We start from the raw sequence: 27,037 nt of genomic DNA on the forward strand, positions 1-27,037 counted from the left end.
GAGGCCTCCCCTTGGACACAGCACATAGTGTTCTGGGGGAGGTTTATCGACGACATAATATGCATATGGTCTGGGTCTGAAATCTGTTTACATGATTATTTCAATCATCTAAATAACAATCCTTATAATGTGACATTAACAATGAATTATAACAAAACAAAAATAGATTTTTTAGATCTACATCTATATGTCAAAGATGGAATGATACAGAGTGCTCTGTATAGAAAAGAGACATCCTGCAATGGAGTACTCCATGCCACGAGTGCCCATTCTAGATCAGTTATTAAGAATATTCCTTACGGGGAGTTAGTGAGGGTGAGAAGAAACTGTTCAGAAACAAACATTTTCGAGAGAAATGTATCAGAGACAGGAAACAAATTTCTGGAAAGAGGTTATGAGGAGAGAGATGTAAAAACAGCCATCTCAAGAGTACATCAAATAAGTAGAGAATCAACGTTGGAGAACAGCACTAAAAAGATGAAAACTAACAATGACAAACCTAGATTCATCACAAAATACACTTCGCATAGTCAAAAGATTTTTAGTATCCTGAAAAACAACTGGCACATGCTACTAGAAATACCGGCCTTCGGAACGACTCTGACTAAAAATCCAAGTATCTCTTACAAGAAGGGTACGACTTTAAAAGAAAGACTGTGCCCAAGTTATGTGACTTCATCAAGAAAAGCTCAAACATGGCTACCTACGAAACCGGTTGGTTTCTTCACATGCAGCTCCTGTAATATGTGTGCCTTCGGAAAAAACAAAACTAAGGAATTTATGTACAACAACCAGAAACAATATAAAATCAGAGAATTTATCAACTGTAAAACCTGTTTTGTAGTTTACATATTGGGCTGTAAATGCAATCAAATTTATGTAGGGAGCACAACGAGAAGCCTAAAATTGAGAATACAGGAGCATAGAAGAGCAATAGTGGCAGGAGATCCAAAGTATCCCATGGCGGAGCATTTTAAACAAATTCATCCAAATGATAATGCATTTTGGTTCTTTGGAATTGAACATGTGGCGGCATGTAATAGAGGTGGAGATAGAGCCCTTATGCTAAGACAACGTGAGGCGAAATGGATCTGTAGATTACAAGCAATTAAGTTTGGCCATAATACCGATAACGAATTCCATTATTTCTTGAATTAAGACAGTTGTCAATGGTCTAAATCTTGTATGTAGTCAAATCAATTGACAGAATGTTACAGATGTGATGCTATTCATATAATAGGATGTTAAGAAATATCAGTAACAATATACCTTGAATTGATTTTTGTCTCACTCGAAGTGACAGCAACGTTAGCCATGCAGTCACCCTAGCAATATGGGACTTTCTCTCTATCTAGTATTATTTATATATTCTATTCTTCTCTCCTAGACGTCACTCTCTGCATGTCATCTCTTGCTAGAGATTTGTCACCATATATTGAAACCAACAACACTTCCAATAAGGTTGATTTTGCTTCAGCTTTACTTATATTGACCAATTGATATGGTCTAATATAAAAAAATGCCATAGTACTATCTAATCAGATCTGGCAGAACTTGGTTACTTCCTCTGCCTTCATCCCATCATATTAGATAAATGTCTCCAGTTTGAACTATCGAATTTTGAAAATATATGTGCACCTGAGACCCCATATATTTAACTTCTGGAACTCACTGATATTCAAAGATGGCCGAAAATTTAGTGTCAGAAATAGGATTTAATCTGGCTGCCAATTCTGTAATTAACAGACAATATATATCAGTAATTCATATTATCATGTTTGAATCAGTGATTTCTTCAATTGTACACGTATTTGTCATCCCATTTAATCAATTTCCTGAATTTACTGACATTCAAAGATGGCCGAAATTTTTGGAGCTTCGAAGCCTTAATTTAACATTACCGCTATACTATTTTTTCTTTCCGGTTAACTTATAACAGGTCGTCTCTAATTTCAACACCTTACAGCTAATGGGACACTGTCTAATGATAAAAAATCTTGCGGTAATTAGAAAATTAGAAGGAATATCCCTTCACACTTGTCGTAAATTGAACAAATTGTATTGAAAAATAACGTGGCCGCCGTGTAAATCATTAAGGAGTCGACTTTCATCCTTCTTTTTTTCAAATAATAAATTCGGACTCATTTATGTACCAACCCTACGCAGAATAATCCCCACACTCCCTGCAAACCGCAACAATTTGGCCATTTCAAAATGGCGGAACGATTTGTGATAGTTTATCGCACTCGGGTTGGCGCTTGTGCGGACGTCGCGTAATTACGACGTCATCGAATATGCGTCAGATCAGGTGTTCCTGATCTAGATTACTCAAACAAAGTATTTAAACACCGGAATAGTAGGGCGAAAACGGTCGGAGAATCGGGACACGAACGGAGAACGCTTAATAAGGTATTTGTAATGGAAATCATTATTTTGACTTCCACCACGTGGTTCTGACATAGGGGTTAATTGGTGGCTCAAGATGCAGTAACATGCATCTTTGTGTTTTAGATAATGGATTGAATTGATAACTTTGTTGAATCAGTGGGTTCTTGTGAATTTGGTGGTCACAAGAGATTGTGACTTTGGAGATATATCTAGTTGTGTGTATACTTAGTTAATGTTTATACCAAGTATGAAGGTAGGTGAATGCTCTGGTATAGAAACTCCAAAAAATAATTCACTTTACTTGTATTATATCCAATTTTGATTTTACCAATTCTTTCTTTCTCTCCTTCTTTTTTGTTTTTTAAAAAAACATAACGGTCATTTGCATTCTATTAAAGGAATTGACATTTTTGAATTTTGAATGGTCGTGTTTAGAATGATTACACAAATGATGTCAATTAAATTGCAGAATATTAATAAGGTTCGTGTTAAGTCATTAATGTATTCACATATTCCCCATTAGGTGTTTAATCAATAGTATGTTGACAATAGACTGAGCATCTACTTTTGATGTCGTTTGACAATCTTCCTCAGGAATTGAATTGAAGGAACAGTACAGGTGAGATCACTGCAAATCTTAACAAACACACATAAGCGCTCTCTCTTGATTATTATATCTTCCAAAGTTGCAGATTGTTATTTTTGAGGTCCTCTCAATTTAGAAGTCTTTCTAAATTATCTTCTGAGGGAACAAAGGCCAATACTGTGGAGTTTGTTATGTTCTTCGTAAGCACAATAAACAAAAGTACTTTCTCTCGATCATCATATTGTTCACAATAGCAGATTGTTAATTCTTTGGGGTCTTCTTGAATTAGAAACCTTTCAAATTCTCCTTTTGAAAATAAAGGCAAATACTGTGGAATCTGTTATGCACTTAGAAGATATTGTTTGGACGTAATGTATCTTTATCTCTTTTAATCAAAAGTGACCGAATATTTTTTCATCTTGTTTCAGATTCTCAATAAGAATCTTTGTCAATCATTATTCAAATGGATCCTAATATTTTAAAATTTCAACTACTGGTTCTTTATCTTAAGTTAGATCTTCTACGACCAATTTGGTGAGACACATGATTATATTCATCCCTTGTTTCCCTTCCACTTCTTAAACATCATAATAATCAGTTCAGATTGTTCTAATTTGGTCTCCTTGTCACACAATTTCTTTTAGAATATCTTCTGATCTCTGGATAGTTCCATTATCAAGTGGGATATACTGTTCATTCGTCATTCTTCATTTTTTGCAATCTAAAGCCTGCATTTAACTTGCTGTCACTTTGAGGTAAGATGATGGCCTGCACATCATGAGTTTTAGCTTTGGTTAAATAGACTCAAAAGCGATAGATTGTCTTGAAGTCATAAAAACTGCAATTAGGCAATTTTGAAATATTTTATTGGTGGATCAGAGTTCTCTTTTTTCATTATTTCACTATAAATTTTTGTAAAATTGGTGTTTATATAATGTAGGTAGACGTGTATAAGAATGAAGTAAAATGTATATAATCTTAGGGTATTTTTTGTAAATATCAATTCTATTTTTGTACAACTGGAATGATCTTAAAACAAAAAATAGACACAAAAATTGTTTTTAATGCTTGTAAACACATATGTATGTCCGTCTGTTTTAATGATTGTATTATATATATATTTTTCTATTCTTATTGCAGCCCTGAAGAAGTTCCGTTAAGAAATTGTATCTTTAAGGAACGAAACGCGTTGGCTGTGGTTGTGTATCTATCTATCTGAAATAAATATTAAACAAAGAAAAATAGAAAACACTTTTGGACTTCTTTTCTATGTTCAGTCCACCTCCATTTAATGTTAATTGTTTGTCAGAATTTCCCTTCTGAGGCATCACTAGGTGAATGGTGCTGGAGATTTTGTGCACTAACAGCCAGATAAGGCAGCAGCATATTAGAAGTGAAGTGCTACCATTTAAGTCCGTCACCTTTGTTAGTTTTGATATTGGCATTATGAGGTAGGTAATGGGGAACAGTAATTTTTAACCCTACACTATCCAACACTTACCCTACTGTTGCACTCACTGGAGTGTGAATGGTAATTTTTACCCCTACACTATCCAACACTTACCCTACTGTTGCACTCACTGGAGTGGCAATAGTAATTTTTGCCCCTACACTATACAACACTTATCCTACTGTTGCCCTAAAAGTAATATGCGTTGTAATGGTATGCGTTGTAATGGAATGCGTTGTAAATGTAGTTTCTAAAAATGCGTTGAGTTGGCATGTGTGGTAAAATCATGTGTTGCAATGGATGTTGCAATGTAAAAACTGCAATGTGAAGGCATGTGCTGTAAATGTTTGTGTTGTAACGTCATACATTCATTTGAAAAAAGTTGCCTCTATCCTCTGTCCACTGATAAAAGAAAATTAGACTGCAGTCACAACAAGACCTCAATTAATACTTGTTAGACCTGTCAGCCTTAGGGTGGTCTTCCCTCTTTGCCTTACTCCTCCATTTTTTTTGCTGATCTTGCTTTTATTAGCCTTAGGACTCTGCACACTTTACCACTTTTACCAGTGCTAACATGCATGTGCTCTCTCCTTCAAAGATGGTAACACTGACCGACCCCCAATTGGCACATCTAATTCACTTGTAAGACCCTAGTTAAATGGTAATACATGTACCCAGGGCCTGTAAATTAAATGCTACGCGTGGGCCTGAACCACTCGTTGTGCTACCAACTTAAGTAGCTCTATAAAACATGTCAAATTTTAAACTGCCATTTTGACCTGGCAAGATAAACCTTTAGCCTAGACCTTCCATTTTAATACATATAAGTCCCCCCAAGGGTAGGCTCTAAACAGTACAAGGGGCTGGGTGCAGTGTATATAAAAGGTTGGACAGGTACTCTTAACTTTTACATGTCCTAGTAGTGAAATGTCCTGGTAGTGAAAAACTCTCAAATCTGTTTAATACAACTGCAAGGCCTACCTCTGCCATAGGACAACATTGGGTTCCTTCATTACCTTTAAAAAGTGGTATCTTTCAATTGGGAGCAGGTACAAATATCTAGTTTGGTGTCCAAAACAATTGTAATTTACAGCCCTTGCACATCAAATATAAATTAAGCATGACAGCTTTGTGCCAAGCTACCGGAGGGTTAAGCACAGGTTAATTTGGGTTTTGCATGTGTTTCACCCTGACAGACATAATGTTTGCTGCTAGAGTAGGGTTTCACCCCACGCCGACCTCAAACAGTAACCAATTTTCCAACAACACTGCTCCCAATGAATGGGGTTGAAACCTTAATGAAACTGTGGTGGAGTGACAATATGTTAACTTTTCAATGTACAGGACTGAAGTAAATCTTTCCACTCTCATCACCTTATAAAAGTAGCATAAACACCCTTGTGAATTTTCTTGATGAAGAGAATCCTTTAAATCATATTAGAATTGAATATGAGCTACTGATTTGGTTTTATTCCTCACAGTATTACCTAATGCACACAGGAGTCGAAATGATGACTGTTTTGTTCCACTGTCTTCCGGGAGGTAGGCCTTGTGTAGGAGTAGACTTACTATTAAATCGAAAAACACCATGGGTGCTCCATTTCATATAAACCTGATAACAATATGGTCAGAGGAATGGTGGCACACTCTCAGCCATCTGCTCCATCTCCTGTCTAATCAGTTTGTAGTATGAGCTGTTTTTTATTCCATCTTGTCACTGAAACCACCAGTTAGTGGTTGTGGTATTTTTAAAGCGCAACATACACAACAGGCTTCTTGGCGCTAACTTGCTTCTTAGATTAAGGTGGAGAAGTGATTGAAATATCCAGTAGTCAAACTCGTATGTCCTGGGGGACTTTCTAAGTAGGGTCAGAAAGGCTTGTCTTCAATGATTTATGACTCATGCGAAGAGAATTTCTTGTTCTTATAGCTAGAATTTTTCTGTGGCTGCTTTTGATTCAACAACGTAGGACGAAGATAACCCTTAACATTTTACTTTAATACATTCCATTCTATATTATAGGCCAACTTAATCTTTTTAAAATTCCAAATCTCATCAATTGCAATGTCATTACTAATTTAAGCAAAAGCAAGTTCGCAATCAGCTGCACATACATAGTAATATACCCTTTGCATACAATGTTGATAAATTGCTAACTTAAGAGTATGGGTTTTTGCCAAATTACAACATGTAGAGCAAGGCTGTCTATCCATGTGTAGCACATAATTACATAGGGCTGAAAATTACATAGAATACTGTTGTTATATGCCTACTATGTATCTACAGTTTTGAGGCTTGTTTGGCAATATGTGTCCTCTGCTACTCTCTATTATCAGTGGCGTATTCCTCATTATTAAAACTTTAAGTACAAATAGGAATACCAGGACCGGTTTTATGTTTCCTAAGAAATGTTGGGGCTTATTTACTATCCCCTTGTGCCGTTGGTGCATAACATTTTGTGGCACACCGGCGGTGCATCTGCTGCCCCATATTTACAAGGACACGTAAAGCCACCCTGCTGTAAATATGCTCACTTTAAACGCAACACTTTGCACGACCGGGGCATGCCATTGGTGTTGCTGTGGGTGTTCTCATGCAACACCAATGGCTTCTGACACGTTTCCGGATTTACAAGAAATCATAAACCTGGAAATACGTAGAATGCTACGCCTCCCCAGGGGAGACGTAGGGGGCTGCAACGAGGAGAAATGTATTAATTTCTCCTCGTTTTTTTCTCTTTCTAAGCGTGCTGCATTCTGCAGCACACATAGAATGAGGAAATCACCTCTTGTGCTTATTTATGAGCAGGAAGGTGTCCCTTCGTGCACATAAACAGTCATTTAAAAAAATCACATGCTGCATTAGCACACGTAGAAGTTTCGAAACACCATTTCTGATTGTTTATGTGCAGGAAGGGACACCTTTCTGCACACAAACAATCATCCCCGTGACGCAGGCATCCTTGCACCATTCAAGGGTGCCTGCGTTGATGCATAGCAGCTAATTGTACGCCGGCGCAGGGGATAGCAAAAGGATTCCTCTTATCGTTGTAGATACGACGCATCCCGCGGCTTCGGAATTAACATAGCGTGGCATAGCTAAATGGCTAACGCCACTGAGCTGAGTTAATTCTTTTTTTTTTTTTTTTTGTCCTCATGCGCCACCAAGGTTCTATGTGCGTGATCGATAGGTTAGCAAACAAAATGCTAGCTCAGTCGGCAACTGGAGGGGACCAAACGGTGAGCGAGAGCCTCGTCCCATAGCAGTATAGCTTGACATACCAACGATCAGCATAGCATAACCTTACAGAGGATTTTCTCCGAAAGCAGAGGCTAGCTTGAATATTTCTGGAAGAGCCATATGAGCATCGGAAGTATAGATAATGATGTCATCCGCGTAGAGGGCCACTTTTCTCTCCCAGCCCCTACACGCAAACTCCTTGATGTTAACATTATCCCTCAGACTTTGGGCAAAGGGTTCAACATACAGGTCAAATAGGAGCGGAGAGAGAGGGCAACCCTGCCTTGTACCTCTCGAGATGTTAAAGGGATCGGACAAACCTCCGTTCACCAATACACAAGCACTTGGGTTCTGATATAAAAGGGTAATTGTCCGACGAAACACTGGTCCCACTCCAAACTTCGCCAGGGCCTCCGACAGATACGACCAATTCACTCTGTCGAAGGCCTTGGCAGCGTCCAGGGTAAGGACCGCCAAGGGGGACGGCTCCAAAACTGCCAGATCTATTGCCCCAATTAGGTCATATGTCAGTTCATGTAACTGGCGCCCCTTGACAAACCCTTTCTGATCGGGATGTAGTATTTTAGGTGCAACAAGAGCTAGTCTATTTGCCAAAATTGAAGCAAATAGTTTATAATCTGCGTTCAGAATGGAAATAGGCCTATATGAGCTACATGCCATTGGTGATTTCCCCGGTTTTAAAATTACAGTGATGGACGCACTGTCCCAGGACTTAGGGGGAGACCCTCCAGCCAATAAGATGTTATTAAATAGTAGAACCAGGAAAGAGACAAGTTCCCGCTCAAGCACCTTATATAATTCAGCCGGGAGGCCGTCTGTACCAGACGCCTTTCCCTTTTTGGCATCATGTAAGGCCTTGATGACTTCCTCCTCCGAGATTTCACCTTCTAATGTTTCGCTCTGCTCAGCAGAAAGTGCTGGAAGGGTGATCTTGCTAAGCCAGTCATTGATGGTATTTAAACTAATATTCTTGTCTTCACAATAAATATTTTGAAAAAATCTCTAAAGGCAGATCTAATGTCATCATCCCGGGAGAGCGGGGAACCATTGACTCTAATCACCTCGATGTTATTCCGTACTTGGTCAGTTTTGGTTTTCCAGGCCAATAGTTTCCCCGCTCCTTCTCCATATTGAAAGTGTGCAAGTTTGCTGGCCTCCCACCTTTCTTGAAACCGCTGATTTAAAATCGAAGCTAGATGGCCCTTTGAAGAAAGTAAACTCTCAGACAAAGAAGAGCGGACCGCTGCTGTGCTATAATTCTCCTCTTGATCTAATTGGGTCTGAATCTTAACAATATTTGCTTCGGCTGACATAACGGCCTCCCTATATTCCTTCCTCCTGAAAGCCGCTTTATTTGTAATAAGCCCTCTCAGAAATGCTTTCAGAGAGTCCCATACAATTCCAATGTCTGCCGAGTCAACATTTACCCTTAAAAAGAGGCTCACCTCAGACTTAAGAAAAAGAACGTCTTCTGAGTGGGAGAGTAAGGAACGATCGAAGGACCAACTCCTCGCCGGGGCCCTCAATAGTGATGTAAGATCCAAAGCTATAGCCGAATGGTCAGACAGGTGGATTGGAAGGTATTTAATATCTTTAACAAGATCTACTAAGGAATGGCTAATTAGTATAAAATCAATTCTAGATTGATGGTTGTATTTGTGATTTCTGTAGGAGACACCCTGTTTTTCCCCTGCCCTTAACCTCCAAATATCTGCATATGCAAACTGCTTCATAGCATTTAACAAAACAGACCTTGATTTAGATGAAATTAGCGATCGACTATTGCAAGATTTATCCAGGGAGGGATTTAGGACAATATTAAAATCACCAGCAAAAACTACAGGTTCTGGAAAGGTCAAGAGGTGAGATAGAATTACCTCTAATGAAGACGGGTCGTCCTGATTGGGACCGTAATACCCCACCAGAGTTATCTGGGTACCCAAGATGGAGAGTGCTGCGATTACCCACCTGCCTGCAGGATCGACTTTGAAATCCAATACCCTAGCTCTGAGATACTTTTTAAAAACGATCGATACTCCTCTACAAGTCAAAGACTGCGAAGTAGAAATTGCAAAGTCGATCCACTTATTACTTTTGACTACTGCGTCCATTTCATCCTGAGTCAAGTGCGTCTCCTGCAATAAAATGACCTGTGCCTCTGAGTCTCTAAGATATTGTAATATTTTCCTAGCCCTGGGTTTAGTACGCAGACCATTCACATTCCACGATAATATCTTTAAATTAGCCAAAGCCATGATGTTAGATAGCTGACCCTAAGAATACAAAACCTCGCGTAGGTGCCCTCATTTGTCTGACCTAACTTTATAGCAGACAACAACATATCTAAAATTTTCATATTCAAAGCAAGAAATAATAGAACGCTAAGATGGCACAAGAGGAAATTTTTAATCGTTTTACCCCGTGACCCTCCCAACCCCCCCACCCTCACCCCCTCCACCCCCCCCTGGAGAACCCGTGGTGTATCTAACCGGATCGAATCCAGCAGATGGCACCCCCAACTCAAGCTCCCATGTTTCACACCCACCCCTGAACTAAGTTGCAATAAAAAAAAAAGAGTTCGGAGTAACCGTTTATACAAGCGGAAGGTAGTTGGGAAAGTACACAAAGAAATTTCTTGTCCACCCTCTTTTTTTTTTTTTTTTTGTTTGTTATTTGTTGATTGTTTTTTTTTTTTTTTCAAATCCTTCCTTAATTCTAACTTAACCCGTTGTCTTGTTGCCTAGTTCTAAGAGGAGCTCATCAGCTGCTTGCACTGTACTTATGTTAGACATTTTGTTGTTAAACATCACCCTCAAGACAGCAGGGAAAACCAACTGGGCGGTGGCTCCCAACTTTCTGAATGCCTCAAGCCGCCTTCCAAACTCCCACTGTTTTTCTAACGTGGCCCTGGATAAATCTGACCTAATAAGGAAAGTGAATCCCTTTCCAGGAAGAGATTTTTGCTTCAAGGCTAAATTAAGAATCCGCTCTTTAAGGGCATAGGTGTGGAAGTTGACGAGGATTTTGCGAGGCTTAGCTCTTTGCTGGTTGCGCCTAAATGGGTCCCTATGGACCCTTTGAATGTCAACGGCCAGTTCTTCTGCTGACTGATCTAGAGCCAGCGACTCCTTCAATAGCTGCACCACATAAGATTTAACATCAGAGCCTTCAGAGCCCTCTGGTACATTAAGTATACGGATATTAGATCTTCTGGCATTGTTCTCTAAGACTTCCATCCTGTCTAATAGGGTCTGGTCGACCTTCCGCAGCTTGACAATCTCCTCCTCAGCCTTATCGAGGTGCGTGGACAACGCAGTGACTGTTTCTTCTAACTCTCCAGTCCTGGAAGTTAAACCATCGATCTTTTTGTCTAGGGACTCAAAATGGTTGCGAATGTCCATCTGGTTAGCGGAGGATTCTTCAAAACCCTTTTTGATATCTTGAGAGAGGGAAGAAAACATTGCTAGTAGGGAGGCAGCGGAAACTGAACCCTCAATCTCATGATAAGAAGCGGAGGCTTGTTGTTGTGCCAAATGTGGGGGAACACCCAACCCTGCTCTAATTGTGTCAACAGAATCCAGTTCTGCTCCGCCCCCCTGGCATTCACGTGTTAACGGTGCAGTCAAGCCTCCGGGCAAGGGATCGCCCCTAGATATAACTAACTCCCCCGTAGGTGAGAGGTTCACAGAAGTGGGCAGTGCCACTGAGTCGCCTCCTAAGGGGGGACAAGGGGCAGAACAGGGGGCAGGACAGGGAGCAAAAGAGGGGGCAGAAGTACAATCCAGAACTGAGAACTGAGGATCCATGACATCCGGAATGATGGGAACGGGCATTCTCACCACCCCTGAGTCCGTAACTGACAGAGAGGCAGACATATCTTGAGCGTCTTGTAAACAAAGTACCTGGGGTATTGCTTTGAAGTAAGAACGCAGGGACGGTGTTATTTTATTACCCAACTCTGTGCTCAAATCCCTTTTAATTTTCACCTTACGTCTGGCTCCGTTTGCGCTTATGCCCTTTGATTTCACTTCTGTAGACAAATAAGAAGAAGCTTTCTTACCTTTAAGAAGGCCTCCCACCAGCCTAACCTGGGTTACCTCGGGTGGAGTATGACGCGTGGACTCCTTCTCCGGACCTCTGCCTTTTCTGCGACCCCCTCTGCCTTTGCTTTTAGATTTGGGGGACCTTAAATGCGGCTGCAAACCCTCCTCCTCAGACTTCTCCGAAGACTCCTCTAAGCAGATTTCCGTTTGCCTTGTGCCCATAGGACACTGATCTGCCTCTTGACCTTCCACTGCTCCCCGTAAATCAAGCCCAAGATTAACAGCTTGGGAATTGACTAGCGCACTACATACAGTAAGCGCTCGACAGCGTGCCTTTCTCCCCCGTCGCAGCTCCAGGGCGGCAACAGACCAAAGCCAGAAACCGGCCGATACTCCGCGATGTGTTTCCTCGTCTTCGTCCTTCAGACTTAATTCAGGGCCAATAGGGCGTACAACTTTCCAGCCGCCTCCGCTGCTGAAGCTGCCCGATTCGCCGCCCAGAGCTCCCGTCATAGAGGACGAACAAACAAACAGCCGCGTATGTCCAAAAAAAAAAAAAAAAGTCGCCGCTTTCCCTTCGGTTTTGTTTGTTCTTTAAAAACCAAGAACCTGGACTAAAAAGGGATCCTTTCAAAGGTACGGGGAAAGTCACAAGAGAGCAAATACATTATATTGATACCTAATGATACTTTGAGCTAGAACTGTTGCACTTCAAAACAACGTGGCATTGCCTCTTTGTTCCCCATACAGATTACAGTTTAACTTTAGGAACGTGACCCCATGTACGAAAACAGATCATCATGTTACCACTTTAATACACATTTGTATACTCCCTGTAGAAAACTATGTGCTATTGATCACTGAGAAATTCATGTTGGTAGGCTCACCAGTAGAAATATATCTATGCTAGGATGATACTGTTCCTGCGCCTAGTTAAGCTTATTTTCCTTTAGTTTCACAAGTATATGCAAGGTTTGCTTTGTAAGGAGCCTTGAAAGGGTCAGCCTAGGACAGGTTTTTCTTTCTCGGCCAGAATCTAAGATCATTTTGTTCTTTTCTACATGGGCCCTCATAATGAGTGGCCAGGTAGTCTTGCAGAGGCTGGTAATGAGGATTACTCCAGGGCACTTGAAATAGCACCATCACTGTCCTTTTATTTGCTCTTAGGTGTTAACTTGCTAGAAGTGCTGGTGCCCGTAGATAAGTGTAGTGCAGTGGAAAAGAGTCCGTTCTAGTGTAGTAAGCTGACTTCAGTCCTGGAGCATGGGCATTCCTTTGGTAAGTTGACTGGAGCATTTATGTGGATGGCCCACCAATCAGACGGTGACAAACTGGTTTAGGCTTTAGCTACCAGTCTGTGGTCGAAGCAGAGGACCATTCTCTCCACATTCCAAGCTTTAGGATTAATGCCCCTGAAGTCTTGGTGGCGGGGGAACAAACTTGCTTCACTTTCCCCTGTCCCCATGATTTGGGGGTGCTGCCGTGTCAAACACTTCCCAAGCTATGATTCTGAAAGTCAGGCTGCAGCACTCACGTCTTAGGATCCGTGGCTTTGGTGGGCAGGTTACATCGCATATTCTTCTAAGGATTTAGAAAGACATGAGTAATGCAAAATGTCCTCTCAGAAGTTCAATTACCCCAATTTCTGGTGCCTATACATACTCCCTCCAAGCTCTTAATGCAGACCTTCTCCCCACAAATTCTGTCAATATATGCCTACCTTTCAGTTCACCTTCTTCTACCATATCACCTCCTGTCAACTGCCTCGTAGTCCAGTCCCTCCCATCATTAGTTTGCAGTTTTCCTGCAAAAATCAGAAATGTATAAATAGTTTTGTCGGCCCAAATTGCTGCTGCATGCAAAAGCACATTTATGAAGTTCATAGAATCGGATTTATTAATGAAACGTGTGCAATGGGTAACGCACGCCACACATGCGCGTGGTTTGCAACTGTGGTGGTATTCTGAACACTGTCTTGCGACTGTTTGACCCTTTCTCACACGTATCTTGAAAAAAAGGGAATGCATTATGCTCTTTTCCACATGTACTGCACTACTTAGACGTAATACATTTTGGTTTAAAGGACATGTTTAATTCCACACCTTTACAAATACCCACACATTTCTTTATCTGTGGATGTTCACCAATTTGCACTGCATTTCCCTAGCTACTCACAGAACACGCCTTGGGTATGTGCTTTCAGAAAAACGTGCATGTGCGTCTCTGCCCTCACATTGCATAGAGAAGTCTTGCTCAATGATGTACATTACACGCCTGCTCCATTTTGATTATCGTATATTGTACTTATGGGGTAATCCATTTACTTGCGGGTTATCCCCTACGTGGATTACAGAATTCTTGTTGAATATGCCCTGGTAAACAGGGCTCAGGCCCATATACTTTGTACCTTATTCCATTTAAGTGGTATACTTTTTTATTAGAATTAAACAACAAATGCCAGAAATTATCTAGATCCTTGACAACTACAGACAAAAGAAAATACAAAACTGAAAGTGCATGAACAATGGACAAAATATAAATACGTAGTGGATATGGCAGGTATCAGTGGGGAAGAAAGGAAATACATTTTGCAGAAAATAAACATTTAGCCTAAGAATGCCGGGAGGAATTATTGATACATTAAGCAAATAAGCAAATTACATGGGGAGGTGTATATACCTACAAGAGGAGCAGTCAATAATACATTCAACAGCCAAGTACATTCAATAAATCTTTTCTGAGTACTTCTTGAAGCTGCTATGCAATAGGGTGTTCCAAAAGGAGTTGGGTAGCACATTCGAGAGAGCAACTCCTGCTACTTTAAGGCACTTCCCCCTAAGTCTGTGGCATTGCTACTTGGTGGTGTCCAGTTTGGAATTTAAGCAAGAAAGAAGCGTTTTCTGTTTTTTAGCAAACTGAATACCTTTTTATGACAGTTTGAATCTAGATCATATCTTCCACGTAGCACTTAGCATATTTCGCTTAATCCGGGCTTCAATCACAGTGAACAATCAAAAACCGAATGTGCACTGGCGACATTGTTTCAACCCCTAGGGACAAATATTCATATTGAGTTGTCTTGCACAGTTTTATCGGTCAAGTTCAAGTACAAAAAAACACGCATTTGCCATGCAATAGGTCTCGCATTTACGCAAGTTTGAGCTAGTGGCATTGTAAATGACGATGCCTTATAATTATGTTTTGGTTTTTAAAACAGAAATAAAAGGCACTGTTATTTACAATGCCAATAGCTTAAACTTGTGTAAATGCGAAACCTATTGCATTGCAAATGCTTATTTTCTTAGATCTCTGTTTTGGGGTGAGGTTTCAATTTAGGGAAGGGGATGCCAAAGTTGTGTTTAGGGAGAGGTGAGTTAGCTAAGGTTTGTGTTTAGGGAGGGTTTTGGCGGAGATTGTCTTGTGTGTGGGACGAGTTGTTTTATTGGAGCGGGTGAGACTTTACTGTGGTCGGAGCAAAGGGGAATGGCATAGTTTGAGCTTGGTTTTGGTGGAGCAGGGGGTGAGTGGTTATGTTCTGTCAAGAGGGTGTGTATGCAAGGGTTAAATTTGGCTGGAGGGGTCGTTAATTATTTTTTTCAAGGCGGATGAGAGGTTGGTTTTGTAGAATATGGGGAGTTGGCAGAGTTTAGTTGGGGGGCTTAAGTTGGTTTGGTGAAAGGATGGGCTTGGTTGGTTAATTAGGGGTAGTTTTGCTAGGATCAGATGGCCGCCACTGGTCGGACCGCCTTATCTGCTGCTGACGTTGTGTTTGGATGTGTTCAGAGCTTGCGTAAGTGACTTATTTTCCCCTTTGGGTTTGGTGAAGCACCAGGCTACAGACCATGAAGGTCGCAGAAGGGGCGTCTCAGACCTTAGGGAAGCCCACTCAGTGGCATAACGAAACTAAACAACCCCCCTCGCCACTCCCTGCAAGGTATCGGGTCGGGCCATTGAAAAAACACATAGCCAAAACTGAATAACAAGTTAATAAAAAAAGCTACCGCAATGTCAAAGAACCATACACAAATGTTCAAAAAATTGTGCTTACCCGGTAATTGAAAGACATCGTGCAATGCTTGTGCCAGAGCTCCGGGGGGTTTCTGAGGTGATAATGAGCGGGGTCGGTAGTCTGTGCTGTTTGGCCGGATGAGTAGAATCTGTACTGGAAGGGGGTGCGGGCGACGACCAGGTTTCACGCCACCAGGAGGAGGGCTTCTACAAGAGGCGTATAATGTCCTTATTATGGAGCCAGCTGTCGCCTGGCAGTGCAGGGCACATAATGCAGAACGCGCCCCGGAGTGGGTGTGGGGGAGAGATTTGTGAGCCCCCTCTTTTTATCAGTTAAAGGGATCCGCCCGGAACCAGGGGTGGCATGTTGTGCCTTTTCTTATCATGGGGTAGAGACTTGAAAGATTACAATACGAAGCTTGTAAAGGACTGCCAATCCCCCAAGTACTGTACAAACAAGATATCGGGCCGGGCCGTGAGGAACTTAAAGCAGGAACGCGAGGAGAAGAGAAACCCTTCCTTTTACGCTCAGACCTTAGGGAAGCCCACTCAGTGCCGTTACGAAACTAAACAACCCCACTCCCTGCAAGGTATCGCGCTACCACAATGTTAAACAACCATACACGAATGTTAAAAAAATAGTACTTACCCGGTAATTAAAAGATACTGTGTAACGCCGCAAGCAAAAGATCCAGTTCGGGTGGGCCGTCCCAAAAGGAGACAGGGCGGTAACCAAGAAGCCTCATTTTGAATCGGAGGCCAGCGTTTAGCATAAAGTATGACGCCAGCCAATAGAAATGATAGGCGGTGCTTCAAGTCCCCTTCTGAAATCTCCTCTACTACAATATGTCTCACAGAGCGAGGAGCGCATGCGCGCTCCAGAGCTAGGTCTGCGAGACCTACAAAATGGGCAGAGTTCAAGTACATCACTAAGCAATAGACATACTCAGAGAACACAACAGCTTGAGTCAATATGATCCAATGAAAGGTCCTTAGCATGGTGCAATTTTTAGATGAAAGTAGGTGACATTCGTTGCACATAAAGTTGTGAATGAAACATTGCACCAGGATTCCACCCTATTTTTTCTAGATCTGGTTGCAAAAGAGGCCCAGTCAGTTTTCCAGACAAAAACAAAAGATAGAGAGTAGAATGGTAGAGCACAGACTTAGAATTTCAGTTTTATTTCATTTATTTTCAGTTTTCTATAGTACGAACATGACCTAAACGGTAGCAACAGGGCTTTACATAAAAGGTATGTCCGACTGCATAAATCATGTAAGAATGGTTCCCCATGACATTACACATCCGGTTACATCACGTTTCATTAAAATTCTATTACTGGCGATCCATGTCCAGATTAAGTTCTGTAGTTGATGCCAGTTCTAGAAAGTGAATTGTTATTTCTAAAAGTCCCAGAAGTTCCGCGTTCAGATTTCAGCTCCCTTAGGGGCAGAAGATGAGAGGGCACTCACCTAATATGACTGCCAAGTTCACAGTCAATTCATGTCAAAATACACGGCCATCAGCAGAAATGTAAGAGTGGTCTCATCTTTTCAATACCCCACTCAAAACTAGATGGCAACCTCCTGTGCAGTGTGTGTGCATTATTTAAGGCATATTCCACATTTCATTCTTCCATTCAGGCCCCATTAGCTCGCGTGCCCTGTTATCAAGGTGGGGAGGAGTGGATGGTGATGAAAAGTATAGTGAGTAGCTGTGAGTATGGTGAGGCATCCAGACATGTTGTCTGCCCGTTGCTAGGCATAGTATATTTGTCTATCACCAGGGGCTGCCAATAGAGCCACTAAAGCTTTCTAAACATCATTGTTACGAGGTGGAAAATTACTGGCTGATGTCAGGGGTGTTGTGTTTCCCTGTACCCTCTTTCTGTTAATTTTTAGGGAGATCGGTAGACCGTCAGAGGGTCTGAAACTGCATCCATGTGAGTTGAGGTGGGGGATGAGAAAGCATCTTAAGTATGTGAGCTTGGGGAAAGCAGAAGTAATAAAGGAAACAATGGTCCCTCAAGGGGGAAGTATGAACCATCAACTGATTAGTGTAACTGAAAACAAAACAGTTCTATTTAATGAGAGGATGTGGTTTAACGGCTTGAGTGGCCGACTTTGAAGCTGAAGAACAAGGTTCAAGTCTGGCGGGAGGTTCAAACATCCTGTGATTCTGGGCAAATCATCTAATCTACCTGTCCCTAAAGATGAATGTGTGTCCATATGTAATGCAACTGGTGCTCATGTAAAGCAGTCTAATACCTGCAGGTCAAGTTCACGCTATATAAAACTGCATTAGGATCACAAAAAATCTCATTGAGCCTTCTTACTTAAAGCATATAGGGCCATTGCCTGCCCTTAAACAATGAAACCAATTTTTTTTTTTAAATACATACCGTTTTCCTTTAAGGAAAACGGGCTGCATTTAAAAAAAAGCTTTATTTAAAAGCAGTCCCAGACATGGTGGGCTTCTGAGCCCAGCAGGCCACAATCCCTGGGAGGGCCTGTCATTCTCAATGGGCTCGCAAATTGCGAGAGGCTCATTAATATTAATAAGCCTCGCAATTTGCGACCCCATTAAGAATTGCAAGCAGTGTTAAAAACACTATGGTACATTTGATTTTGCGCCTCGCAATTTGCAGCTCACAATTTGTCACAAATTGCGAAGCGCAAAATCAAATGGTCATATATCTGGCCCCTAGAGATAAAGTGGTGCTCCCAAATGACGCAACGGCGCAATGAAAGTGAGGTAAGTGGGTATAAAGTGTACTAGTGCTATACAGTAAATGTAGATAATTAGTGAGTGATTGAGGAAGCAGTGGAGTTTCATACACACTTTGTTAAAGAGTGAAAGGCTTCAAAATAACATAAAAAACAGTACACTATCATTGTGTCAGTGTTTCGACCCTATAGGATTAATTATGAAGGGTAATTATCAGGGCGAAGATTGGGAAGTACCTACTAAAGGATATTCCTTATGGTGGATGTCAGTTAGTGCACTCCAAAAAACTTCCACCAGATAGGTAGGATGTCAAAATTTAGTATGTGTGGCACCCTCAAATGTATGTGAGCGCTATGCAGGCTTATTGAGCGAGGTCCGTATTGCGTGAAGCAGGTAACGAACAGGGGCAGAGTGCACTGGGAAGGGCGGATGACCTGAGAGGCCCCGTAGAAGACGGGTGTGCCACAAAGCAATTTATGCTTCTATGATTATGAAGGGAACATGATGTAAAAGACATTATGGACCAGGTAAATTCATCCCAAAAAGGGACACAGACTGGTCAAATCAATAGTAACAACGTTAAAATAAAAAACGACGTGCCCAGGGGATCAACGTAAAGCCAAGTCTAATCACTCAATGTGATTAAATGATCTGAGCGACCTTCTCTGCTCCTAAAGACAAAATTACCCCAGAAGCACTGGCACATGCATCTAATTGCGGAGACGCCTGTGCCAGTGCTCCTGGGATACTGCAGTCCTTAGGATCAGGGAAGGTCAGAAGGTTCAGCAGATTGTGAATGCCACTTTGAGCGAAGCGATGCGTTTGTGGTGCTTGCACTATGCAAAACACACAAGTGGGGTCAAAACAAACTGCAGTTTCCAGACCACCAGAGGGTTCTCCCAACAACTTGGCACAATCTTGGACTCATGAAATATACGTTCTCCATGTTTCCAAGCAATCCTTGCATACAGTCAAGATGTGTAGTAGCTCTAACTGGAACTCTTGCTGCCAGAGATTGAAGCCCAAGCACTATTGTCTGGAGTTATCATTGACTTGTTGAGTACCGAGAAGTACTCTGGTACGATAGTATGTATGTATATGTATGTATAAGCTTTATTTTGACAGCTCGTGTCATAAAAGCTATAAAAACACAAGTTGGAATAATAAATAAGAGATATAAAAAGAAAATGAAACAACTCATGCAACAGCTTTTTTCAATTAAGTGTGTACAAACAGTTTGTCATGTGTGGGGCTGTGACAGAGGAGCAATATAAAATTTGACAAGTCAGTGGTAAAGAGCAGTTTTAAAACAAAAATAGAATAAAAACATACATTAGAACAATGATAACGAGAACTCAATGTGCTGCTCCTATATAGTGAGAGATAGTTTACTAGTTCTATGGTCTACCCAAATCATTGTTCCACTACCCATAAATAATTAAAGTTAGGTAAACAGTCAGGTTTTCAATGCTTTCCCTTTATTTCCAATTAAACTATTGTTGTCAAGGCCGCACCTACATCCTTATAGCACCAGAAAATCTCAGTCTTGCCACTTACCCATTTCTAGTTGGTTACTTGGCAGCTCAAAAATATATCGGAAGAGCACCTCTGCAAGGGACCACAGCTGGTGGCCAGCAGAACTTGTACCGATACCAACTGGCCATGCACACAACCTTGGCATCATCCTCAACAGCCAAATGACCATGAAACAACCAGTCAGCGCAGTCACCTGCTCTTGCTTCCACACCGTCCGCATGATCTGCAGAATCTTCAGATGGATCCCAATCAACACCAGTGAGACCATCACGCAGGCCCCCATCAGAAGTCACATCCACTATGGCACCACTCTCTATGCCAGAATTTCCACCCAGCTCCTGAAAAAGACTCCAGACTATACAGAATACCATAGCCAGACTGATTCTAGACCTCCCCAAATGGACCTGCATCACTCCTTACCTCCAAAAACCTCTATTAGTTCCTCATTCAGAAGAGTTGCTGTTCAAGATCCTCATGCATGCATGCTCTACACAAGCAAGGACCACACTACATCAACCATCAACTGAACTTCCACCTGCCGCAAGACACCTGTGCTCTGCCTCATTTTCCCTCACACACCTCCCCCGCATCCTCCGCAGCAGCAGCGGAGGCCGCTCATTCTCCTATGTCGCTGTCAAGACCTGGAACAACCTGCCCCTCCACCTCCGAACAGCACCCTCCCTGAAGAAACTCAAGAGCTGGCTTTTCGATGAAGACACTGGGCACCCAGATATCCCATGGGGTAACAGTGCAGCGCTCTACAAATGCTGATTGATTGATTGTCCATCATCTCCTTGTGTTTGCTTTGTTCACCATAAGTAGGGTGGGAATGCCCAGACGTGGGTCCCTTGCTCACTTTTCCACTGGATTCGAGCTAGCCTGGCTGATGAGGGGTGTTACCCCGAAAAAGGTCCCAGGATGCTTGTTTCCAGTTCAGGGCTTGGCAGTTTGGGCTGGACTGTTCCCATGATGTACAGGGTGAAGACTGATTTGAATATAACTGGGTCTGAACTGAGGTGGCAAAGTGAGCTAAAGAGCAATGATGGATTCAACCCAGATCTGTGACTGGGGATGAGTGTCTGAAAAGTTTCAGCGCTCCGTCAATCATCTCCTTGTGTTTGCATAGTTATTTCTTTGTCAGTGTGTCAGGTATGGACTGTTAAAAGGTGTAAGAAGACACTGTGCCTGATTCACAAAAGCTATTTCGGAATTTGTAAAACAGTACTCCAGTAGTACTACTTGACATAATACAGAATGCAATTCACTAATTTACAGCTGGAGATCTCCACTTCTGCTTCTCCAATTATTTCTGTACTGTGATCTTCATCCCAATGGGGAAGATCTCTCAACACGTAAGCATAACATTCAGTATTAGATGTGGGAGGGACAAGGGGGAGTGTAGAGAAAATGGGTGATAATTACTACAAAATGAATGGGGGTAAGGGAAATTTAAGTAGGGATTTAGAGAGTGATATGCTAATGCAAAACACATACCCACTGTTGGAATGGGTGAATACGTATTTCAATGAATGTCATGAAGTGCAGGCCAGACAACAGCAATTTCAGTAAATGCAATGTGAATGTATGCCACAGCTGGTACCTGCACAATGCCCATCAATGCACTGTCAATGTATGCTATTAACTTGTGCCCACACAGCAGCACCGACATCAGCAATAATTATACCAATGTATACCATGAAACATGCTCATACGATATTATTGTTGCAAATAAGAACAATGACAATGTACATTCAGACTAGAGAAAACATAATGTCTTTAATACCAGTACGAACAATATCAATGTACAAAATGAAACCTGTATGTGTAATGTTGATAATCTCGATAAAAATGATACCAGTGGCTGCCATATTATTGTTAGAAGTTCCAATTAACTCACATCATTACTGTCGGATTCAATCAAGGTGACCTCTCCATAAACCTCGAGTCAGAGATACATGGTCAGGCAGGTCCTATTGGGTAACAGGTCACCGGCGGGGTCCCTTATGAGCCAAAGACAAACAAGCACCCAGGAAAAACCCTGATCCATTCCACAAATAAATAGTTGCACCAAAAACAAGTCCGAGAAAAATGGCCCCAATAAAACCCATTTAGTCAATGGCTTGCATTCCCCAGAAATACCACAAAGCTAGATACCGCATGTATATAGGCACACTCAAACAATCAGGACACAACAGACACACCACACGTAGTGAACAAGCGCTCCTCATGCTGGACATCTGGACACTTACGCACTGGCCCACACTAGCTCTCCCCGCAGTCGAGAACCATCTGTGCCATTATCAGATGGCTTTATTTGTTTATTTACAACTGAGATGCTTACTTGGAATGTAGAAAATTACTTTATTGTACCTCATGAACTGTATACATTGATGGCCAAAACTTTGTACCTCAAGAGATTTTGAGCAGCCGTACTCTGGCCAGGCTCTCCCGATGGCATCATTTAATTAAACCAACTTGTTTCTTTTTTACCAAATGCCTTTAGTCTTTTCATTTATCTCAGAAAATTCATATTCAAGCAACACCACATAATAGTAAGACAACTGCAATTCACAAAATATACTTTTAATTCCACTGCAGCCGTAACACTGAAAAAAGGCCTAAATGTACTTCAGCTCTGGGAGTTTGTTATTGAAAAATGAAAAACTTTGTACATGTCTGACAGGTGGCTGTCATGTTTAGAGAGGTATGCATTAGGGGGCAAAAACGGGTCCTACACTCCAAGAAACTCTACACATCAAATATGAGTATTTGTTCTTTGGGGGAACATAATACCTATCCCCCCATTATTGATACATCTTCTTACCTGGTGTTCATGTTTCTGGAGTTAAAAGTGGCCAAAGCAAGCCAGAACCACAAAATAAACTCATGGTTCACATGTGGCCCCAATGGACTTGATATGCATTGAACCTAGGGTGCGGTCTCCTGGTCTCACCAAGGTTTTAATACAATCTCATCCACTAATGTACCCAGTGCATGACAGATCATTGCCGTGCATAAAAAGGCAGTCATGAAATTCCAGCTAATTATAGACCTGTCTTGCTGCAGGATGGTGCTGCCAAATTCCAGGGATGTGCGCTACTTAACTGCATCTTAGTATGCTTGAAACAGAAGAAATCCTTTCTAACACACACACAAGTTCTAGGAACTGTCTTCGTACCACAGATCAGGCCATGAGATTGCAGCTTAGTTGCTCAAACCATGCTGATCATGGAAGAATGCCACCATTTATGCCCTTTATAAATTTAAAATCCACCTTTGATCAGCTGAGGAAAATTATAGTTTGCCTTCTATTCTCAGAGTATGATATGGGCTACATGGCGAATGTACAGATGATTTTCCAGTTTCAGCAGTGGTACAGCAAGGCTATGTTTGTGCCCTTCTTGTGTTTAGTCTATTCCTAAATAATGCTGTTACCCACTTTAATTTGCTGAATCTTGAGCTGTCTAAGATTTGTATTAATAAAATATCTTATTTGATTTTCTGATGATGCTGTACTACTCTTGTTAACTGAAACTTCAATGCATCACTTGATTTGAGTTTTCAACAGTTACTGTAACAAGAAACAACTGACCATAAAATGTAACCAAAACAAAGTTTATGATAGAGAACTTGACCAATCCTCTCAAAAAGACATTTTGTATTAATAAACAACCCCTGGAACAAATGACAAATTTTGATTATTCAGGCATCCAATTTGATGCAAGAATATCATGAAAAGGCCATAGAGAATAGGCAACTACAGTACTGAGGCAATTTGCCAAAGCTCTATGTAGATGTAAAGACTAGATTGGGAACCCAGCCTTTTAGTACTAAAGAACAAGTTTATAAATTGAAGGCAGGGTGGCAGAAGTTGATGAAGCAGAACTATAGGGCCATCTGAACATCAGATCTATAAAAAAAGCCAAGAAAAGTTCTCTCAGAGCTCTGTTCAAATTGGGCCAGGGCATTCCATTAATAACCCTTCACTTTAAGTTCGAGGTACACTTGATAGCCAATGTAGTCAGAGAGTTTTGAATCGCATTATCTTTCTCACTATGAAAGAGTACGTCAGATTGGTGGCTGAAAATAGTAAGCAATCAATAGGATACTCATTAACCATGGATTATAAATTCAAACAACATGCAGACTTTATTCAACTTGTTGTATGTACTATAATTTTGAAAACACATTATTTGCCTCACATTTAGATGACGCAGACTTTTAGGATTGGACAGTACAACACATACAGTCAATATAATTAGAAACAGACAAAGAATGAATGTATCTATTGCACCTATTGTTGTAAATCGAAACAACGATGTGATTAAGCATTTACTAAAGACATTAATTCCCCTTTTATAGATCGTGTTTTCTCTGTTATGTTGACTGAAGCTTGGACTCCATTTGTATTGTCATGCTTCCACGTGTTCCCCCGAGAAGAGTCCAACCTCTGTGTTAGTTGCTCTTGCAATCTGCCTAGTAACAGTCTATAAATAGCTCCTTTGTCCATCTGGCACATGCCCAGACCTGACCACATCTGTTATCAGTTAGCCTTGCTTGACCATGTTTTCGCGGGCTCAAGGAGTGTGTTAGCTCCGCCCACATATTGATTCAGTATCGAAAATGACCATAAATGGTAATGTTCCTCGACTTCATGTTGTATCCACCCACTTATGAGCCCCTCTATTGTGTATAAAAGGGGACCATGTACGTAAGTTCTTGGTGCTACTCTATGCAATACTGAAGAGTGTTGTGTGGATTGTAGGACCACCCTTAAGGGTTAATAAATGCTGTCTTTGTACTTTGCAGTTTCCGTGCCAACTTCCTTATAGATTCCATTACAGGAGAGCGAACCCTTGTGTCCTGCGGGCCTAGCTGGGGCCTGTATTCATCAATTGGCGCCCAACGTGGGGCTCATCGGCGACTCGGATGCTCGAAGGACTGGTCGCGACGAAGGTGAGGAATTGGGCCGGGGACGTGATCACTGCCAGCGGCGTCTTAGCCCTGGCATCCCGAGGTTTTTCTTCCTTCCCTTCCGAGCTGACCGTCTGGGTGGCGCCGGTCCTCGACTGAGACCTCTTCTGTCAGTCTTGCCGTGAAAGCCGTTTGGGCGATTGTGGAGCTTGGCAGTTGGAATCTGGACTCTTGATTGGTAAGAACCGGTGTACGGTACTTGCTCCGAGTTTTTGAAGCCTGATCTGGCTATTTGAGTTTGATTTGTGATGACTAGTCATATTTTGTATTTGTCTTTGTGAATATATATGCGTTGCAACACATATAGGCAGGTAATGTGGAGAGATTTCTCCGGAGCTGTGTAACTTTGAACGGCGCAACGATTAAGTGCCATTTTTCTATAATATTGCATATTTTGCATTATTTCGGAGCATGCCTGCTTTCAGCGCACTCCGTAAGTGGTGTTGCTGTTTTGGGAACCGGTTGAACCTCGAGGAATCTGCTCCAGCTCCCCCAGAGGGGACTCCTAATAGGGATATGTATGTGAAGCATGGTCTTTCTTCCATAATGTACAGCACAGTATGGAGGAAATATACAAAAAAAGATCCTGAGTTGCGATGGCCTTTGTATGGATCGTTTGATATACGTAAGATTGAGTATGTGGAACAGTGTATGTGTAAGCGGCGTGCTCGTCAGGATATGTTTGAGTGTGTACGGTTGTGGGTGAAGGAGGTGCGTGAGCGAGAGAAGCGTGAGAAAGCGCTGTTTGATAAAGAACAACGGAAGAATGATCATGTGCGAGCACAGGAAGCGAAGCGTCGGGAAGACAGAGAACAGACGGAGAGACAAGAGAAAGAGCGTAGGCTGCAAGTTTCGGGTCAATATGCTGTTCGGCAGCCACTTTACCCTGTCCTTAATAATCTTGATGATGATTTTTATTTACTAGATCGCTCTCCGCCCCCTTATGTCGGCGCATCTGCTCCGAGGCCGCAAGATTCTGTCCCGGGTCCGGGTAAGGTAGATACGCGGTCCATGTTATCAGCCGAACAAATGGCTGAGCTTCGGCAAATTTCCTGCCGTGCACTTAACGGCAAGATATCCATAGAGGAATTATTTCATACTTGGGGGGCGTGGCAGGAGAGAGATAAATTGTATTTTCTGGGTCATTTCGCGGAGGAAGTGATTGATGCTTTCCGGAAACGTTCTGGTGTTTTTGAGCCCGACGAAGTGTCATCGGATGCTAAAGCATTGCGTAATGGTGTTTTCTCTTTTTCTAAGGCTCCAGATACGGCTCGGCGGCTGTTCGCCTTGCGGGACGAGGTGCTGGTCTTTAAAGAGAAAGCGCGCCAGCGAGCAGGGGAGGAGAAGCAGTCGGATTCGTGCACAACAGAGGGCCACTCATCCACCTCCCAGTCAGATAAGGATGACATAGTGCATGTTAAACCAATTCGAGAGGCGGCGCCTTTGTATGTTCCTCCTAAAGGAGCGGGGACTAGCTCGGACATTACCTCCGCCGATGCTAAGGGATATTTTGTGTATAATTGGGTTTACACTCCGTGGCATAGGGCTGATGTTATGGCATTAAAGAATGCGCTGCCCGACCCCCGCAAGAATCCAGCGGCCTTCTATGAAGAAGTCGAGGGGGCCTTGAATTCTTGCGTTATGACTTTAGCAGATATAGATTTGTTCTTTGGGCTTATTCTACCACCAGATATGTGGCGATCTGTGCGAAAGGTAGATGATGTTGCCACTTTTAAGGCTCGATGGTCTGAATTGGAGGATGAGGATAGGGAGAGGAAGCCCGCGCAGAAACCGCCCCAGAATATTTTAGATCTCCCTGCTGCTATTGTGGCTAAGTTGAAGACAATTATCCCCCCTAAAAAGATTGACTGGAATATGTTAGCTGCATGTAAACAGAAAGTTGATGAGTCAGTTGCGGACTTCTTTGCGCGCTTTGAGGAGACGTTTCATGATTTTAGTGGACAGTCGCTTACCGACGATACGGGACGCCACCTTTTTGCGGATAAATATGTGGCTAATCTGCTGCCGGCAGTTGCGGCCCGTCTAAAAGCGAGTGAAAGTT

At 42.0% G+C, this 27,037-nt stretch overlaps 1 protein-coding gene across 1 annotated transcript in view; it reads right to left on the reverse strand.

The window, feature by feature from the left end:
* The window catches only part of TTLL8 (tubulin tyrosine ligase like 8), a 478,385-nt gene that overhangs the window by 343,943 nt on the left and 107,405 nt on the right, over nucleotides 1–27,037 (reverse strand). The window contains exon 6 of the mRNA XM_085651194.1: nucleotides 13,450–13,533. Within this exon, the coding sequence (XP_085507320.1) occupies nucleotides 13,450–13,533 (84 nt within the window). The remainder of the gene's footprint in view (nucleotides 1–13,449; nucleotides 13,534–27,037) is intronic.

Source organism: Triturus cristatus, chromosome 4_1, assembly GCF_964204655.1.
Source record: "Triturus cristatus chromosome 4_1, aTriCri1.1, whole genome shotgun sequence".
NCBI lineage: Eukaryota > Metazoa > Chordata > Amphibia > Caudata > Salamandridae > Triturus > Triturus cristatus.